This window comes from Mobula hypostoma, chromosome 3, assembly GCF_963921235.1.
Source record: "Mobula hypostoma chromosome 3, sMobHyp1.1, whole genome shotgun sequence".
Classification (NCBI taxonomy): Eukaryota; Metazoa; Chordata; class Chondrichthyes; order Myliobatiformes; family Myliobatidae; genus Mobula; species Mobula hypostoma.
This window is the reverse complement of record NC_086099.1, coordinates 113622290-113642605: the sequence shown is the minus strand read 5'-3', so window position 1 is coordinate 113642605 and position 20316 is coordinate 113622290. Positions and strand designations below refer to the sequence as shown.

Below are 20316 nucleotides of genomic sequence, written 5' to 3'. Positions count from 1 at the left end.
CCTTCTGCCTAGTTCCCGAAAATCACACTTCAGGACCTCATCCTTCTTCCTGCCTATGTCATCGGTCCCAACATGTATCACGACTTCTGGTTGCTTTCCCTCTTGTACCAGGATGTTGTGCACCCGGTCAGAGACATCCCGGACCCTGGCACCCGGGAAGCAACAAACTATGCGGGTGTCCTTCTCACGTCCACAAAATCTCCTGTCTGCTCCCCTGACTATAAAGTCTCCAATGACGACAGCTCTCCTCTTCTCCATCCCACTCTTTTGCACCACAGGGTCAGACTCAATGGCGGAGGCCCTGCCACCGTGGCTCACACCTGGCCCGTCGTCCCCGCCAACAGTATCCAGGACAGTAAACTTATTATTCAGGGGAATGGCTACAGGGGTGCTCTGCACTACCTGTCTGCTCACCTTCGCTCTCCCCCCTCTGACTGTCACCCAACGACCTGCTTCCGACAGCCTAGGTGTGACTACCTCCCGGTAGCTCCCAACTATGACTGCCTCATTCTCCCTTATGAGTCGAAGGTCATCTAGCTGCTGCTCCAGATTCCTTACACAGTCTTCCAGATCGCCCAGCCGTACGCACTTCTGGCAGATGTGACTCTGCGGGACAGGGGAGTTCCCCTAAGACTGCCACATCTCACATACGAGGCACATCACCATCTCAGGAGACATTGTAAAAACTAACTGGGAACAAGCTCGTCCACCGCCTCTTCTCGTGGAAGCCTCGAAGCTCCACTCCTTCACTGGCCCACTCACGCACTGGCCGCTTCGCTTGAGCTATCCCTCTATTTATCTGTTTTAGCTTTACAAAATGTTTGGTCACCTGACTTCGACTGCCCAATCAGCTGCTTTCTGCTGAGTTCCTCCAGCATTTTGAGTCTATTGCTCTGGATTTCCAGCATTGCAGAATATTTTGGGTTAATGATATTGATGAATTAACGAGCTGTTTCGTGGAATGGTATAGGGAATGTATTACTGCATGCAACTAAGGCAATACATTTTATGATTAAGACTTGGAAAAGCACAGGTGTGTTGCAGAACTCTAGGGGTAACGAGGAATAGAAGCTGTGCAAGGATTCTGGAAGGAGGTGTCACAGGTAGATAAGGTGGTCAAGAAGCTTCATGTATGTTTGCTTTCATTAGCTGATTTCTATTACAAAAAGAAGAAGGTAGTGTCCAGTTTTCGTACCCGTGCTGAAGGGACATGTGGTTGCACTGCCTAGGTTAGAGCGGAGATTCGCTGGCATATTACCTGTGGTGAAGCGGTTCAGCGACGAAGAGAGAATAAACAAGCTGGATTTGTATTCCGAATGACATGGAAATTTAAAGGAGGACCAAGTAATCGTGCACAAAAAATTGTGTGCGATATAGATGAAACAGAGTCAGAAACGGTTTTCCAGTCGGAGTCTACACAGAGAGCTTAGGATTACGGTTAGATATTCAGAAGGACTTTGAGGGGGAAGAATTTAGAAACCATAGAAAACATAGAAACTACAGCACAAAAAGAGGCCTTTTGGCCCTTCTTGGCTGTGCCGAACCATTTTTTGCCTAGTCCCACTGTCCTGCACACGGACCATATCCCTCTATACACCTCCCATCCATGTATCTGTCCAATTTATTCTTAAATGTTAAAAAAGAACCCGCATTTACCACCTCGTCTGGCAGCTCATTCCATACTCCCACCACTCCCTGTGTGAAGAAGCCCCCCCTAATGCTCCCTTTAAACTTTTCCCCCCTAACCCTAAACCCATGTCCTCTGGTTTTTTTCTCCCCTTGCCTCAGTGGAAAAAGCCGGCTTGCATTCACTCTATCTATACCCATCATAATTTTATATACCTCTATCAGATCTCCCCTCATTCTTCTACGCTCCAGGGAATAAAGTCCCAAACTATTCAACCTTTCCCTGTAACTGAATTTCTCAAGTCCCGGCAACATCCTTGTAAACCTTCTCTGCACTCTTTCAACCTTATTTATATCCTTCCTGTAATTTGGTGACCAAAACTGAACACAATACTCCAGATTCGGCCTCACCAATGCCTTATACAACCTCATCATAACATTCCAGCTCTTATACTCAATACTTTGATTAATAAAGGCCAATGTACCAAAAGCTCTCTTTATGACCCTATCTACCTGTGACGACACTTTTAGGGAATTTTGTATCTGTATTCCCAGATCCCTCTGTTCCACCGCACTCCTCAGTGCCTTACCATTAACCCTGTATGTTCTACGTTGGTTTGTCCTTCCAACATGCAATACCTCACACTTGTCAGTATTAAACTCCATCTGCCATTTTTAGGCCCATTTTTCCAGCTGGTCCAAGTCCCTCTGCAGGCTCTGAAGACCTTCCTCACTGTCTATTATACTTTTATCTATTATATCTATTATATTTATCTATTATACTTTTGTCTATTATCAGCAAACTTGCTGATCCAATTTAGCACATTATCATCCAGATCATTGATATAGATGACAAATAACAATGGACCCAGCACTGATCCCTGTGGCACACCACTAGTCACAGGCCTCCACTCAGGGAAGCAATTCTCTACCACCACTCTCTGGCTTCTTCCATCGAGCCAATGTCTAATCCAATTTACCACCTCTCCATGTATACCTAGTGACTGAATTTTCCTAACTAACCTCCCATGCGGGACCTTGTCAAAGGCCTTACTGAAGTCCATGTAGACAATATCCACTGCCTTCCCTTCATCCACTTTCCTGGTAACCTCCTCGAAAAACTCCAACAGATTGGTCAAACATGACCCACCACGCACAAAGCCATGTTGACTCTCCCTAATAAGTCCCAGTCTATCCAAATGCTGGTAGATTCTGTATCTTAGTACTCCCTCCAATAACTTACCTACTACTGCCGTTAAACTTACTGTCCTATAATTTCCCGGATTACTTTTCGATCCTTTTTTAAACAACGGAACAACATGAGCCACTCTCCAAGCCTCCGGCACCTCACCTGTAGACAGCGACATTTTAAATATTTCAGCCAAGGCCCCTGCAATTTCAACACTAGTCTCCTTCAAGGTCCGAGGGAACACCGTGTCAGGTCCCGGGGATTTATCCACTTTAATTTTCCTCAAGACAGTAAGGACCTCCTCCTTTTCGATCTGTACAGTTTCCATGATCTCACTACTTGTTTCCCTTAATTCCATAGACTTCATGCCAGTTTCCTTAGTAAACACAGACGCAAAAAATCTATTTAAGATCTCCCCCATTTCCTTTGGTTCCGCACATAGCCGACCACTCTGATCTTCAAGAGGACCAATTTTATCTCTTACAATCCTTTTGCTCTTAATATACCTTAATTTCACACAAAGGGAGGCTGAGATTTTTAACGCATTGTCTCAGCGTCTGGTGGATGTAACTAATCTCAAAATATTTACTTTGAACGCTTGATAGGCTATGGAATCAAGTGTGGTACTCAACACCGATACAGTCGGCCTGGGGACGTTTGTTTCTTGTATGACACGGAAACGCGTTACGCGGAGGAGATCCTGTCTGACCGGCCGATCATCTCCAGCATTCGCCTTAACGCCTTTCCTTAGAATTAAAATAAATGATAAGGTACAGCTGGATGTAATGCATTTGTAGGTAGAACCTTGGACTCTGAATCTGGAAAAAAAGGAATCTCACCGTAGCAGTTGATGAATTATAAATATAGTATTTAAGTATTTAAGTTTAAAGGGAACTGTCCGCGCTGTAAGGTCTACCCCGAGCAGAATCCCATGGCATTAACAACAGACTTTCATGGTTAAATTACAATAGCTATTTCTGTGCCACTGACCAGACTATCTATATCCTCCTGCGTTCTATAGCTGCCACCCTTCTCTACAATTACAGAGACATAAGACTAGACTTTTTAAAGAGCAACTGACGTCTTAGCGAGGATATTTTCATGTGCTTTTTCAGAAGATTATGCTTTGTATAGATTTGTCAGCAAAGCAAATTAAAAAATGGAAGATGTCCAAAATGTCAGAAATGCTTTTTCTTTCATGCATCTTGTTTTGGTGAAGTGTTCACAGGGAAAGGTCGGTAAATACAATAAGCTGACGCACCACAGAAAAGCGCAAGGTGTCGACTCCGCTCTCTTCCAGGCTTCCAAGTTCGCTTTTCGAAGATCTGATTTCACTCTTCAGTGAATTTATGACTCCTCGAAATATCTGTCCAAGCACCAAATTTGTACGTATCATGAGGACCAAGATTGGCGCACAATTCCCCGTTGTTGGACCCAGGATAGTAAATACGAACTTAAACCGCCAAACAGCACGATAAGCATAGCAAGGGGCCGGAGAGCAAAGGGTTACACTGTAAGCTTAGCAATTTTGCGATTTAACCTCTTTGCTCTAACGATCTCCGTAATGGGAATGATGGAATTCATCTCTTGCATCCAAAAAACTTCCATCCAAACAACTAAAAACACTTAGGTTAATATTCTTTAATAAATCTCCCTCGAAATATCTTCACAGAAAATCATATTACCTACATCTCGCTTAAGCTTCTTCATTCAGTTAGTTACACTTCCAACTGGGCTGACAGCCTCTGGAGAACGTGTTACTTACAAGAGAATTACCCCAGGGATTTCTTTAGTCGAGTTTACATGCTCCCATGTACACACAACTCTCGTCGGCATCACATGATTCCTTCTAATGGTTATCAGCCAATCAAAAGATGAAATAGATGTTGTTCTATATGAGCCTTACCAGTTGATGAATGAACTCTTGCCGGCCGAATGGTTTCCCATCAGCATTACTATGATTTTCTTCCTTGGGACTAAGAGACCTAGACCCAGATGGCTGGCGATGCGCACTAGACCTGTCAATTGCAAAAGGATATATGGACACAGTATTCAAAGTCAATCTTAACGAGAGGCTAGTAATCGGCTAGTGTACAGATATGTTGTATATTTCTCAGCCCTTCCTTTAATAGATGTAGTTGAATATCAACATGGAATATTAAAACAGCAAAGCTAACATAAAAGAAATGCGAAATATAAAAAAACTTTGGAAATAATTAGGTGTTCCCGTTCGTAACTATGGGGGGAGTATATAGTGACATTTTCAGTGATGTACTCTTTAATCTGGCTTGTTATCCTTCTTCCTCTCCAGAAATACTGCTGAGTGTTCCCCTTATCCTTTAATCTGCCTCCCATTTCTGAATCTATCACTGGCAGCTGGAGAGGCCAGGTCATTGGGTGTATTTGAGGCAGAGTTTGATAGGTTCCTGATTGGACACGGCATCAAAGGTTACGGAGTGAAGGCGGGTGAGTGGGGCTGAGGTGCGGAAAAAGGACCAACATGATTGAATGGCGGAGCAAATTCGATGGGTCAAATGGCCTAATTCTGCTCGTATGTCTTATGGTCTACATGTTATTTTCTGCCTCAGTTTCACTACCTTGGTCCAATTCACTCCTTTCACTCCAATTCACTCCTATTTCCTAATTATCAGCAGTAATGACTTCAAAACAGTGCATCTCACCCCTCAATAACTCACACTGTGGTGTTGATTCCACTAAGTTCAAAGTTCAAAGTAAAATGTATTATCAGAGTACATACAAGTCATCAAATACAACCCTGAGAGTCTTTTTCTGTGGCATATTTAGCGAATTTATAGAACAGTGACTGTAAACATCTGCAACTGTTACTTGAAAACAAACTGTGCAATCCAGATATAAATAAACACCAGTAAATAACGAGCATGAAATGACAATATAACAGAGTCTTTAAATGAGTGTAGGTATTCTCTTTTGCTCTTGAACGGTAGTAACTGTTCCTGAACCTGGTGGTGCACGTCCTGAGGCACTGCCTCTATCCGAAAATCCACTAGAAATTGCGAATTTAATTCTCGCTCCCTTAGGTTGCATATTCCTCGTCTAACCCATACACCATAAGCATTTCATTTCCATTCTCGCATTTTATAGATATTTTCTCCAATCTCTCACTGGAGGAATCACATATAAAGCCAATCCCTTCTGATAATGCCAAACTAATTCCCATACACTGGGCGTGATTTATTCAATTAGTCCACAGATAACACCTCAATGTCTTTACGTCCTGAGGAAACATCTCTGTGAACCTCGTAAACACACGCTGGATATCTTATTCTTCAACTTTCTGCCTCTCCTTCTTTTTCACTCTTAGGATCTCATTTCATTCTTTCACTTTCGAAGTGCCATGTGCATTCTCTCAGTCACGAAAATCACTTACGTTCCTTCACCGAGTGTCCAATTTCCATATTTTCAATATCCTACTCATATTCACTCACTTCAGTGTCACTCTTTCGCTGTTCTATGAACGTTGATTCCATTTTCTCTCACTCAGATTATAATATGCTTACCTCCATACCTCCCCATCCAATATAAATTATTCTAACGCTCTTAACAATATCTCAATTGCAGTCTCCTCTTAAACCGTTCTTTGTCTGGGAAGATATCAGTCCTTTGGAGGAGTCACTGCACAGAACAGGTAAAAGGCTACAGATAGCTGCAAACGCAGCCAGCTCCATCATGAGCACTAGCTTCCTCAACATTAAGGACATCTTGAAAAGACGATCCCTCAAAAAGATGGCATCCACATTAAGGACCCCCATCACCCACAATATGCCGTCCACTCATTGCTTCCATCAAAGTGGGAGTACAGGAGCCTGGAAACCCACAATCAACGTTTTAGTAACAGCTTCTTTCCCTCGATCACCGGATTTCTGAATGGACAATGAACCAAGTCATGAACACAACCTCGCTATTTTTGCTTTTTTTGCACGACTATTTTAATTTATTTCGTATGTACCTCATATCGCAATTTGTAATTGTTTTATGTATTGCACTGCACTGCTACCGCAAAACAACAAATTTCACAACTGCCAGTGATAATAATCCTTATTCTGATTCTTATTCTAGTTGTCCATTGAATAGTGCTCCCATTTCGTCCTTCTGAGAAACATACCTACATTAACCTTCCGTGCTAACCATTTCTTCACTCTAAGAACTTCATTGCTACCCCCTTATCTTTAAATCTCACTTGAATTTCAGCGTTTAGATGAGATCACTCATATTCTTTCAAATTTTGAATTTCACGCACATACAGAACTAAGTAAATAATCTTATTCTGTTACTGAAAATAATGCAGCAGTTCGCGTGGGGCGGCGGAGTTCAGAGTTCAGTTCTGATGCTGTCTGTAAGGATTTTGTAGGTTCTTCCCGAGACAGAGTGGGATTTCTCCGGTGCTCACGTTTCCTCCCTCATTACGAAGAGTACCGGTTAGTTGGTCAATTTGTCATTGTAAATTTTCCTGTGATTCAGCTAGTGATGGGTTGTTGGGCAGTGCGGCGCGTTGAGCCAAAAGCGCTGTTCCACGCTGTATCTCTAAATAAATAACTTGGCACCACACTATAATCCAATTCCATTCTCGGAGAATCATAATTTCACCCCTTTACACAGAGCACGCCATATTTAAACCCCTTTATTGAGAATCTCACGCTATTTCCCAATCTGAAACGGCCCCCTGCCCACCTTCCATAAGAGATTTTCAGTGCTGCTTCCTCATTCAGAGAATCATCCTCTTATTCTATCGCCCCAAGAATCCAGAGACTTTGTTTATAACAACTGCACCCTATGAATTTTGCTCACAGAGTTATCCTATTCTGTCACTCTCCAACGCATTAATCTCTCTCTCTCTCTCTCTCTCTCTCTCACACACACACACACACACACACACACACACACACACACACACACACATCTGGGAATTTCTAATGAATCCCAACAGTCTTAGTCTTCGCACGGCGGGGGAAGCTCTGTCGCATTTTCTAATTGTTGAATTTCAGTCCCGCTCTGTCTTCTGCGACTGCTCTCTCTTTTCCATCCTCTCTGCAAAACCCTCCCAGAATCACTCCCTCGTGTAAATCGCACTCTCATTCCCTCAAAATGAGCTTCTGATTCCTTACGTTTTTGGAAATTTCACGTGCTTCCTTCACTGTGTAAATAAAATTTCCAGTCTATCGTACAGAGAATTTCAGCTATATAACACAGACAATTTCACTTACGTTTCACTATTGCATGAGAAACTCATTCTCATCCTCCAACTATATGATTCCTATTTTTAAATATTTTATTTACTTACAGATGCAGCACGGAACAGGCCCTTCTGGTCAAATGGGCAGTGCCGCCCAGCAATCAGGACTAATGAACCTACTAACTGGTACATCTTTGGACTGTGGGAGGAAACGCACGCTGTCACGAAGAGAACGTATGAATTGCCTACAGACGGCACCGGAATTCAGTTCTGAACCTTGATGCCCCTGCTCACCACTGCGCTGTGCTTATTCCTGGTGCCCTTTCTAAAGAGCTCCCCTTACCCCAATCTCAAAAGGTAAGATTTATTCCCGTTCCCTTAATGAAAACTTACCCCCAATTCCCCACTTCGGGTTTATCACTTTCTTTCGCCTATTCTGTAAAGGTCTCTGCTTCCCATCTCAGTAAATTCGAACCCCATTCTCACAAGTAATGGTGCTTCCCTGTTCCAAAATCATAGTGAAGAAAACAAAGTACTGGAATTTCCACAAATGTTAAATTAAGATTGGTAAAGATGTGGGTGTGAAACGTTACTTTTATGCAAAGTTCAATTGGAGCCATCTCTGTCGTCTTGATGGCCGAGAGCCACCTGACAGATAATACCAAAATGAAACCGTTAGCTACGGATATTGACACACACACACTCTGAAAGGATTGCACTATGGGCGATAAATACGTTGACTTTATATTGTCAATAACACATTTACCGCACTCAGAATCCATGTACAGCAAGTGACATTCCCGCAGGATCTTCTCGTTAATGGAAAGACTCATGTTTTCCAAAGTGTTGAACACGATCGCCGACTCAGCCTTCCTGACTTTGCAGTGTTTGAAGTACCGTAGCCTGAGTCAGCCCAGAACGGGAAAGCGGATAGCTGGCCTGGCCAGTAGACAGGAAAATACGTAAATAGGAGGAGGCGGGATTTTATTTTCTCGTGTGATTGATGGGCCATGTGCCTGACAGGTGCTAATGGTCCCTTGCATGATTGACAGGCCTTATGCCTGAATGATAGAAATAGTGAGCGATGGACATCGTGTGATTAGTGGACAATGTGAGTGACTGGTATACCTGGTACGTCAACGGGAGGGGGTTTATATGATAGAAACTGCCATTGCAGTGAGCGGCACGCCATTACTATGACAGCTCCATGGATAATGTTTATAGGCTTTGCATCATTTTTGTCTCCGTCATAGACTTCAGACTATTAGTGGCACATACGTATGTAAACAATTGTTGCGTGAACCACGGACAGTATGTGAATGACATAACTTGTCGAAGTTCAGGTTCACGTTTATTGCCATCTGACTGTACACAAATACAATCAAACGAAACACCGATCCTCTAACCACGGTGTATCCTCAAAACATATATCGTGCACAGCACAAAAATCTCAATGTTACCGCAAATAAAACAAATGCAATATATTTCAATGCGCATGTACTGCGCAGCACAAGTAAACAGTAAACCGCTCGCTATCCTGGCGACGAGAGCTCGGTGGTGGCGGCAGGGCATTCATTAGTCTCATAGTCTGAAGGAAAAGGCATCAATGCTCCTGATGCTCCTCTTTGGTGACAGTAGTGGGTAAGACAGAGGATAGCGGTGAGTGAAGAACAATGGGTGTAGTTGATGAACCGAACTTCTAGGTTGTAGGACATATGTACGAGTCGTGGACAATTTGCCTCAGTTAAGGATTGTTTGTTAGCGAGTGCTGTTGTGGCAGATTATGTCTGCGAGCGTCCGACTTCGTGTCTGGGAGATCATGCGCCTGCCAAGCAGACAAGGCTACCTATCCAGGCGTACATTTGTCAGATCAGGTGAGCAGCAAATATTGTGTATGAAGGAACATGTCCGTGAGGCACTGAGTCTGGGTTACAGACCGCGTATTTGATTGTACACCGCTTATCAGAGCCATAAACGATGTGATCGAATAGGTACGTATATTGGTCTCGGATATTTGCGTGAGTAAGAAATGTCGTCCGAGTCATAAAGCCGTTTAAGAGGAACGGTCCTTCATATGGGTGACACATTACTGGATTGTATAACTGGCAATTCTTTTGATTGAAGCAGCGGGTGAGTGAGAGAGAATAACAAACGTGCAAATGTCATAGTCATAGATTACTGCAGCACATTCGGCCCATCTAATCTGTGCCGTACTATTAAACTGCTTTGTCCCATCCATAACTCTCCCATCCATGCACCTATCTAACTTCCTCTATCTTTATTCGCCCCTTCCGCTGGCAGCTCAGTCCATACTCTCAACACCCACTGAGTGAAGAATTTCACCCTCATGTTCTCCTTAAACATTCCACCATTCACTCTTAACCCTTAATCTCTACTTCTAGTCTCACCCAACATCACTCATAAAAGCTTGCTTGCATTTACCCGATCTAAAATCCTCATAATTTTGTACGCCTCTATTAAATATTCCCTCATTTTCCTATGCTTTGGGGAATAAAGCACTAACCCTAATCTATACCATCTTTCTCGAAAACTCAGTTCCTCAAATCGTGGTAACATCGGAGCTATGAATGATGGACAAGATGCGCACATTGGTCTCAAATGTTGCCGTGAATTGGAGATATTGACGGTGTCGTGAAATTTTTATATGAACATAAGACCATAGAACATTAAAGCAGATTTAAGCCGTTTGGCCCGTCGAATATTCTCTGCCAGTTGATCATGACTGAACAATTTTCCTCTTAACACATTCTCCTACCTTCTCACCGAAACTTTTCACGCTCTGGCTCATCAAGAATTCATCAACGTCCTCTTTAAGTACACTCAATGACTTGGTCTCCATAGCCACCAGATTCCCCAGATTCACCAGCCTCTAGCTAAAGAAATTTCTCCTCATCTCGGTTCCAAAAGTACGTCCCTCTATGCTGAGGTTATACCCTCTGGTCCTAGACTCCCCCACTATAAGAAACATCCTCGCCACATCCACTCTGTCGATGCCTTTCAACATCTGATAGGTTTTAATGAGATCGCCCCTCATTCTTCTAAATTCCAGCGAGTACAGGCCCACTCCTCATATAAGCCTTCCAATCCCGGAATTATTTTCATGAACCTCCTTTGAAACCTCTCCGATGTTAGCACATCTTTTCTCAGTTAAGGGGCCCAAAACTTTTCACAATACTCAAAGTGAGGTCTCACCAATGCCTTATAAAGCCTCAGCACTACATCTTGTTTTTATATACTAGTCCTCCCGAAATGAATATATTGTTTACAATATATATTGATGACTTGGATGAGGGAATTAAATGCAGCATCTCCAAGTTTGCGGATGACATGAAGCTGGGTGGCAGTGTTAGCTGTGAGGAGGATGCTAAGAGGATGCAGGGTGACTTGGATAGGTTGGGTGAGTGGGCAAATCATTGGCAGATGCAATTTAATGTGGATAAATGTGAAGTTATCCACTTTGGTGGCAAAAATAGGAAAACAGATTATTATCTGAATGGTGGCCGATTAGGAAAAGGGGAGGTGCAACGAGACCTGGGTGTCCTTATACACCAGTCATTGAAAGTGGGCATGCAGGTACAGCAGGCGGTGAAAAAGGCGAATGGTATGCTGGCATTTATAGCGAGAGGATTCGAGTACAGGAGCAGGGAGGTACTACTGCATTTGTACAAGGCCTTGGTGAGACCACACCTGGAGTATTGTGTGCAGTTTTGGTCCCCTAATCTGAGGAAAGACATCCTTGCCATAGAGGGAGTACAAAGAAGGTTCACCAGATTGATTCCTGGGATGGCAGGACTTTCATATGAAGAAAGACTGGATGAACTGGGCTTGTACTCGTTGGAATTTAGAAGATTGAGGGGGGATCTGATTGAAACGTATAAGATCCTAAAGGGATTGGACAGGCTAGATGCAGGAAGATTGTTCCCGATGTTGGGGAAGTCCAGAACGAGGGGCCACAGTTTGAGGATAGAGGGCAAGCCTTTTAGGACCGAGATTAGGAAAAACTTCTTCACACAGAGAGTGGTGAATCTGTGGAATTCTCTGCAGCCAGTTGAGGCCAGTTCACTGGCTATGTTTAAGAGGGAGTTAGATATGGCCCTTGTGGCTACGGGGGTCAGGGGGTATGGAGGGAAGGCTGGGGAGGGTTCTGAGTTGGATGATCAGCCATGATCATAATAAATGGTGGTGCAGGCTCGAAGGGCCGAATGGCCTACTCCTGCACCTATTTTCTATGTTTCTATGAATATAAATATTGCATTTACCTTCCTTGCTACCGACTCAATCTTTAGGGAATGTTGCATGAGGACTGACCAGTCCCTTTGCACCTCAGATTTTGTTTTAATTTCTCCCCGTTTAGAAAATAGTCTACTCTTTTATTCCTTCTACCAAAGTGCATGATTACACCCTTCACCTAATTTCTCTGTCCTCCTGCAGCTTTCCTGCTTCCTCGACACTACTTGCCCCTCCACCTATCTTCGTATCGTCCTCAAACTTGGCCACAAAACCATTAATTTGTCATCCAAATATATGACATCAAACGGAAAGAGAAACGGTGCCAACACTGACCCCTGTGGAACACCGCCAGTCACTGGCAGCCCAACCAGAAAAGGCTCCCTTTATAGAAAACCATAGAAAACTACAGCACACAGAAACTCAGTTACAGAGAAGGGTTGAATAGAACCAGAGAACCATAGAAACTACAGCACAGAAACAGGACTTTTGGCCCTTCTTGGCTGTGCCGAACCATTTTCTGCCTAGTCCCACTGTCCTGCACACGGACCATATCCCTCCATACACCTCCCATCCATGTATCTGTCCAATTTATTCTTAAATGTTAAAAAAGAACCCGCATTTACCACCTTGTCTGGCAGCTCATTCCATACTCCCACCACTCTCTGTGTGAAGAAGCCCCCCCCCCAATGTTCCCTTTAAACTTTTCCCCCCTCACCCTAAACCCATGTCCTCTGGTTTTTTTCTCCCCTTGCCTCAGTGGAAAAAGCCGGCTTGCATTCACTCTATCTATACCCATCATAATTTTAAATACCTCTATCTGATCTCCCCTCATTCTTCTACGCTCCAGGGAATAAAGTCCTAACCTGTGCAGGTCAGTGGGACTCGGCAGAAAATGGTTCAGCACAGCCAAGAAGGGCCAAAGGGCCTGTTTCTGTGCTGTAGTTTCTATGGTTCTATTCAACCCTTCTCTGTAACTGAGTTTCTCAAGTCCTGGCAACATCCTTGTAAACCTTCTCTGCACTCTTTCAACCTTATTTATATCCTTCCTGTAATTTAGTGACCAAAACTGAACACAATACTCCAGATTCGGCCTCACCTATACCTTATACAACCTCATCATAACATTCCAGCTCTTATACTCAATAGTTTGATTAATGAAGGCCAATGTACAAAAAGCTCTCTTTACGACCCTATCTACCTGTGACGCCACTTTTAGGGAATTTTGTATCTGTATTCGCAGATCCCTCTGTTCTACTGCACTCCTCAGTGCCTTACCATTAACCCTGTATATTCTACTATTATTCCAATTCTTTACCTCTTGATAACCAGCCAATGCTCTATTCATGCTAGTATCTTTCCTGTAATGCCATGCTAAGCAGACTTATGTGAGCACCTTGTCAAATGCCTTTAGAATGAGCAACAGTCATCTATCCGAGTGATACAATATTGTGTAAGGGGGCAGACCGCTTGAACGACATAGCAGGCCAGCGCCAGAATATATGAGCAACAAAATTGCATAAATGATGGATGTTGTTCGAGTGATGACATAATTCAACGGTAAGCTGCAGGTCTTTTATTGGGTGATCTTTATATGAATCATGTTGCAGAAAGTATGTGTGACATCCCATGTATACGTGTGGAGCCACGATGACACAGTATTGGTCTGAATCACGAACTATGCGTCTGTGATGTCCGTGCTCGAATGGCAAACTTGTGAGACGTCCTCCACGCGCAAGACAGGATTGCACGGCAACTCGTGTGTGCAATTTCAACAGTCGGCAATCAGAGATCGGGAGCGAGAGAAGGTCAGTGCGCGGCCATTAAAAAGAGGTTCGCGAGAGTTTAAGCGTTTGATTAGCGCCCAGAGATCAGGAGCGAGAGAAGCGGTGGCTCACTCAGGTCGGCGAGTTTGCTTGAGAAACAGTGTGCTTTGCGGGAGTTCCGTTGTTTGAACAGCGGCCAATCAGGGATCGGGATTCATTAGCAAGTGCAAATTAAAATAAGGCAGGGCCAAGAGGAGCGACCTTTGCTCGAATTGACAGTGTTAGAGGGGGGATTTTGAGATGAGCCAGAGAAGGCGAAAAGCTGTAGCTAGAAATTTGAAGGCTATTTATTGTTTCCTTCTTTATAATTGCAGTTAGTGCAGTTGGAATGTCAAGCAGGATAGTTAAATTCTCCACTTGAGGGATATGGAAAGGCAAGGAGATCTTCAGTGTCTCTGACGACCTCACTTGTGAGAATTGCATCTAGCTGCAGTTTCTAACACTCCGCGTTCAGGAGTTGGAGTTGGATCCGGACGAACTCCGGATTATTTGGGAGGCCGAGGGGTTGATAGACAGGACATTTAGAGAGGTAGTCACACCAAAGTACGGGACACAGGAAACTGGGTGACAGACAGGAGGGAGAATGGGGTTAAACAGCCAGTGCAGGGTACCCCTGTGCCATCCCCTTCAACAACAGGTGTACCATTTTTGATACTGTTGGGGGGGGGTGGAGTTCTGATGTCCTTGCAAAGTCAGATCTCCAGAAATGAGTCTGGCTCTGCGGCTCAAAAGGGCGGGGGGAGGGGGGAAAGAAGAGGCGAGCTGTAGTGATAGGAATTCGATACTTAGGAAAACAGAAATGTGGTTCTGTGGACGAGAACGAGATTCCCAGATGGCATGATGCCTCACAGGTGCCAGAGTCCGGGAAATCTCTGATCGAGTCCTTAGTGTGCTTAAGGGGGAGGTTGAGAGCTGTAGGTTGTGGTCTACATGCTGTAGAAATAATGAAGAGGGACGAATTTCTGCAAAGTGAGTTCAGGGAGTTAGGTGCTAAGTTAAAGGGAGGGACCTCGAGGGTTGTGATCTTAGCATTGCTACCCATTGTGTGCCACTGAGGCTAGACACAGTTCAACACGTGGACTAAGAAGTTGGTGCAGGAGGGAGGACTTCAGATTTTTGGAACATTTGGCTGTATTTTTTTTAGATTATGAGAACACTCAGTCCTCTTTTATTGTCATTTAGAAATGCATACATGCATTAAGAAATGATACAATGTTTCTCCAGAGTGATATCACAGAAAAACAGGACAAACCAAAGACTAGAACTGACAGAACCACATAATTATAACATATAGTTACAGCAGTGCAAAGCAATACCATAATTTGATGAAGAACAAACCATGGGCACTGTAAAAAAAGTCTCAAATCCCCGAGTCGATCGACTCCTGAGTCCCCGATAGATGGCGGCAAAAGGGAGAAACTCCCTGCCATAAACCTCCAGGCATCGTCAACTTGCCAATGCCTTGGAAGCAGCCGACCACAGCCGACACTGAGTCCGTCCATCTGAAAACTTCCAACCTCCGACCAGCCCCTCCGATACAGCCTCCCAAGCGCCATCCTCTGCTGAGTGCCATCGACCTCACCCAGGCCACTGAAACAAGCAAAGCCGAGGATTCAGGGCCTTCTGCTCCAGAGATTCCGGTTACCACACAGTAGCAGTGACAGCGAAGCAGACATTTCAGAAGTTTCTCCAGATGTTCCTCCGTACTCTCACGTCTGTCTCCATCAAATCAGAATTGTGCACGGTACTCTACTTGACAGATTACAGGTATCATTCACCGGAGAGGCTGCGCGCGCTGCCGGCGCACCACCATCTTCTCCTCCTATTATAGGGAAGGTGGGACTTGTACAAAAGCAACAGCTTGCACCTAATCTAGAGGGGGAGGGGCTAATATAACAATGTAGAGACCTGCTTGTATTGCAAGAGGGGAGAGGGGTAAAGTAGAATTGCAGTGGGATGGGAGCCAGAGTGCCCGAAAAAATAATAGAGTAGCTGTGCAGACAAATGTTGTTAAGAGCTCAGACAAAGTCAGTAAGCAAAAGGTTGAACATGGTGGGACTAATGTTCTCAGATGTGCATATTTCAATGAAAGATCAGATGAGCTCAGACCATGGATCAACAGATGGAATCATGCTATTGTAGCCATTACTGAGAATTGGTTGCAGAAGGGGCAGGGCTGGTGGTGCAATATTCCAGAATTCCGTTGTTTTAGATAGGATTACAGGGAGAGGGGTGGAATTACTGGTCAGGAAAAGTGTCACAGCAGTCCTCAATCAGGACAGACTGGAGAACTGGTCTGGTGAGGCTTTATCGGTAGCATTGAGGAATAAGGAAGATATATCCATGTTAATGGGACTGTATTATACACCATACTACAGTTCTTGGGGTTTAGAAAAACAAATCTGTAGAGAATTCGCAGACTGTTGCAAGAAACATAAGTTTGTGATAGCAGGCAATTTTAACTCTCCACATACTGACAGGGATTCCCATACTGTAAAAGGACTAGATGGGATAGCGTTTGCCAAATGTGTTCAGAATGTTTTCCTTAATCAGTATATAGAAGTCCCAACAAGAGAGTATGCTGATGTCCAATTTGGGAATGAGTCAGGTCAGGTGACAGAAGTTTGTGTTGGCGAACACTTCGATCTAATTATAGAAAATGATAGGTCTGGTCATCTGGTGCAAATTCTAAATTGGAGAAAGTCCAATTTTTGATGGTACCAGAAAAGATCTTGCAAGTGTGGATTGGGACAGGCTGTTTTCTGGCAAAGCTTTACTTGGTAAGTGTGAGGTGTTCAAAAGTAGGATTTTGAGAGAACAAAGCTTATATGTGCTTGCCAGAATAAAAGGCAAGTATAACAGGATTAGGGAACCTTGGTTTTCTATCAACATCGAGGCCCTGGTTAAGAAAAAAAAAGGAGGTACATAGCAGGTAGAGATAAGCAGAAACAAATTAGGTACTTATGGGGTATACAAAATGCGAGAGAACTCTTACAACAGAAATCAGGAGGGATAAAAGAAGGCATGAATTTGCTCTCGCAGACAAGGTGAAGGAGAATCCTGAGCTTGTACAGATATGTTAAGAACAAAAAGATTGAAAGGGACAAAATTGGTCCCTGGAAGATCAGAATTGTCATCTATGCGTGGATCCAAAAGAGGGGGGAGGTCTTGAAATGATTTTTTGCATCTGTATTTACTTGGGAGATGGACACGAAGTGTATAAAAGTGAAGCAAAGCAGCAGCGAGGTCATGGACCCTATACACATCACGGAGGAGCTGTCTGCTGCCTTGAGGCATATTAGAGTAGACAAACCCCAGGGCCTGCCGAGGATTTCCCTCGAACCCTGTGGGAGGCAAGTGCAGAAATTGCAGTAGCTCTACCAGATATATTTCCATTATCCTTAGTGACAGCTGAGGTCCCTGAAGATTAGAGGATGGTTACTATTGTTTTTTTTTGAGAAAGACTCTAAGAATAATCCAGAAAATTATCGTTCAGAGCGCCTGACATAGTAGTGGGAAAGGTATTGGCAGGTATCTAAAGGGACCGGGTTTATGAGTGTTTGGATAGGCAGAAATTGATTAGAGACAGTAAGCATGGCTTTTGTGCATGGTAGGTTGTGTCTAACCAACTTTGGCTTTGCAGGAGAATCCAGAGAGTGGTGGTAGATGGTTGCCTCTCTGAATGGAGACCTACGACTAGTGGACAGCTGCAGGGATCAGTGCTGGGTCTATTGTAGTTTGTCATCTGTATCAACGATGCAGATGATAATATGGTTAACTGGATCAGTAAATTTGCAGATGACACCAAGATTGGGGGTGTAGTTGACTGCAAGGAAAACTATCAAAGCTTCCAGTGGGATCTGGACCCACAGGAAAATGGGCTGAAAAACGGCAGATGGAATTTAATCCAGACGTGTGTGTTGTTGCATATGGAAGGACCCACCAGAGTTTGTCCTGGTCACTCACTTACATAGTGAGTGGTAAGGCACTGAGGAATGCAGTAGAACATGAGGGACCTGGGGATATTGGCTTTCACAGATCAAGCTATTGAGTGCAGGAGTTGGGTTGTTTCGTTGAAGTTCTGTAAGGCATTGCTGAAGCCTACTTTGGAGTATCATGTGCCGTTTTGGTCACCTACCTATAGGAAAGATGTCCAGAGAAAATTTACAAGGATGTTGTGAGAACTGGAGGACCTGAGATATAAGAACTTGGCTAGGTTAGAACTTTATTCTGTCGAACGTAGAAGGTTGAGGGGAGATTTGATACAAATATACAAAATTATGAGGGACGTTAGTGCATATTCTGGAGTTATAAAATACAGCAAATATTAATTTCAACATCACCCAGTATTCAGATTTGAACGTGGATTGCAGATTGAATGTAAAATGCAACTTAGAACAATGGTCTTCTTGGAGCTGCAGACTGGGGTCGATTGCAAACCAGGAAACACCTCATAGACCTGAGATGTCTGCATATGTATGAACACAGCTAAGACACAGTGGTGATTAACGTTCAGTCTAGGGTGCCTGTAGTGTCAGTGTGCAGATCTTGGAGTTTGAAAATTATATGTAACTCAAAAGAACCATTGTCAACCCAAAGTATTGAAGTACTGTAAATGATGTCATTTTACCTGCATTGTGCTACCAACTGATCCTTCCAAGTGTATAAAAATATGGTGTATCTGAGTGTATGGGCCTCTACCAAGAGTGTCTCTAATGATGCCTGCTTTCTGTGCTGAATAAAGACTTCTACATCACCAACTTCAGTGTCTCTCCAGTGACTTTGTACAGTCACAACATTTGAGGGCTCATCTGGAAGGCGTCTGGAAGGCAAAATACCCATTGTGTGGCCAGGTATCTCAGCAGTCCAAGTGGGTGAGTATTTTTTTCAGATTAGTTCTCACACTTAGATCTGTTTAGATCAGTGACTATGGAATCATGAACACAAGAGAGGGCTGAACTAGAAAGCTGAATTGAAAAGTAGTGTGGTGTGTATGTGTGTGTATGTAAGAGACTAGACATTCTTGTATAATTTGATGTGGTGTGGTGTGGGTATAGTCACTTGGGGAACTGTATAGTAGCAGGCTTATTTGCGAGTGCATTTGTGTGATTTAAGAATGAGTCTATAAACTTGGCATAACTATTTTAAATGCAAAGGAATGTAACAGGTATTATAAATTCAGATGCATATGTGATGGGATCCTGATTTACCCCCCTATGCAGTGTGTGTGTGTGTGTGTGTGTGTGTGTGTGTGTGTGTGTGTGTGTGTGTGGGGGGGGGGGGAGGAGAGAGAGAGAGAGAGAGAGAATATGAATAACTAACTTTTGGACTGTCACTTTAAGGCACGAGGAGGAACTTTTGGATTTCTGCTGAGTTGGAGAGAGAGAGCACCGAGTAGCTCGTAAGTCGCTATGGTGACTGAGGGTGGCGTTATTTGATGGACAATCCACGTTATGATTTTTTGGCAGCATCTTATACTTCCCAAGGACGTGGCTTGCTAGTGCATTCTTACACAGAGGAGGAGTTATTTGAGAGACAGTTGGTACTCAGTACGGTGAGATAAATAGGTCAGATGATAGACTTCAGGCACATGTTTTTGGACACTGAATGAGCTTTGTTGTGCCCACAAAAAAAGTGGGTTTTTGGAGGATCAATCAGTGACTCTTGCAGTGAGAAAAGGGATTGACCGATGGGGAGTTGTCCATGTGTCCACCCTTGCCTGGGTTGATGGCTGCACCAGAAAAAAACGGTTCCCTTTATTGGGTCACAGTCGGTGACTTTTAAAGGATTTCGGAGGACAACGGGAAGATCGACGGCGTCAGCTCACCTGAAAACTCAAGTTTCTCCCTCTCTCTCTCTCCATCACTACTCAACTCAATACCACAAACTGAACTGAACTTTACTCACCATCATAAGACTATCCATTTACCCCTAGACTTGAAGAAGCTTGCTTTTCCTGTATGTTCCACACTTACTGATATACTTACTTATATATCATCATTGCTAACCTGTTTTATATATCTGATTTTATATTACTGTATTGCATAGTTATTAATAAATATAAATATTATTAGTTAATAGCAATACTGGACTCTAAAGTGTTTTCATCTCTGCCGGTTCTTTAACCTGTCACAGGGTACGTGACACATAAGTGGCAGATTCCCGAGTACATATTCTGTGGTTTTAAGTATGCACTGTCTAATTTGTATTGATCA

At 43.6% G+C, this 20316-nt stretch overlaps 1 protein-coding gene and 1 long non-coding RNA gene across 7 annotated transcripts in view; one reads left to right on the top strand and one right to left on the bottom strand.

The window, feature by feature from the left end:
- LOC134344201 (uncharacterized) overlaps positions 1-8914 on the bottom strand; it is a 53177-nt gene extending 44263 nt beyond the window's left edge. For all 5 annotated transcript variants that reach the window (XR_010017392.1, XR_010017393.1, XM_063043608.1 and 2 more), the window contains exons 1-2: positions 8794-8914; positions 4722-4833 (exon numbers count right to left, since the gene is read on the bottom strand). Coding sequence is in view for 3 of the 5 variants with exons in the window: in XM_063043608.1 (XP_062899678.1) it covers positions 4722-4833; positions 8794-8860 (179 nt within the window). In the remaining 2 variants the exon portion in view is untranslated. The remainder of the gene's footprint in view (positions 1-4721; positions 4834-8793) is intronic.
- On the top strand, positions 8144-20095 carry LOC134344202 (uncharacterized). 2 transcript variants are annotated; one of them, XR_010017396.1, is made up of 4 exons: positions 8144-8384; positions 13886-14083; positions 18846-18975; positions 19444-20095. It is a non-coding gene; the product is annotated as an uncharacterized LOC134344202 (long non-coding RNA). The 2 variants fall into 2 exon arrangements; XR_010017394.1 differs by lacking the exons at positions 8144-8384; positions 13886-14083 and adding an exon at positions 16829-16881.
- Positions 20096-20316: the final 221 nt, after the last annotated feature.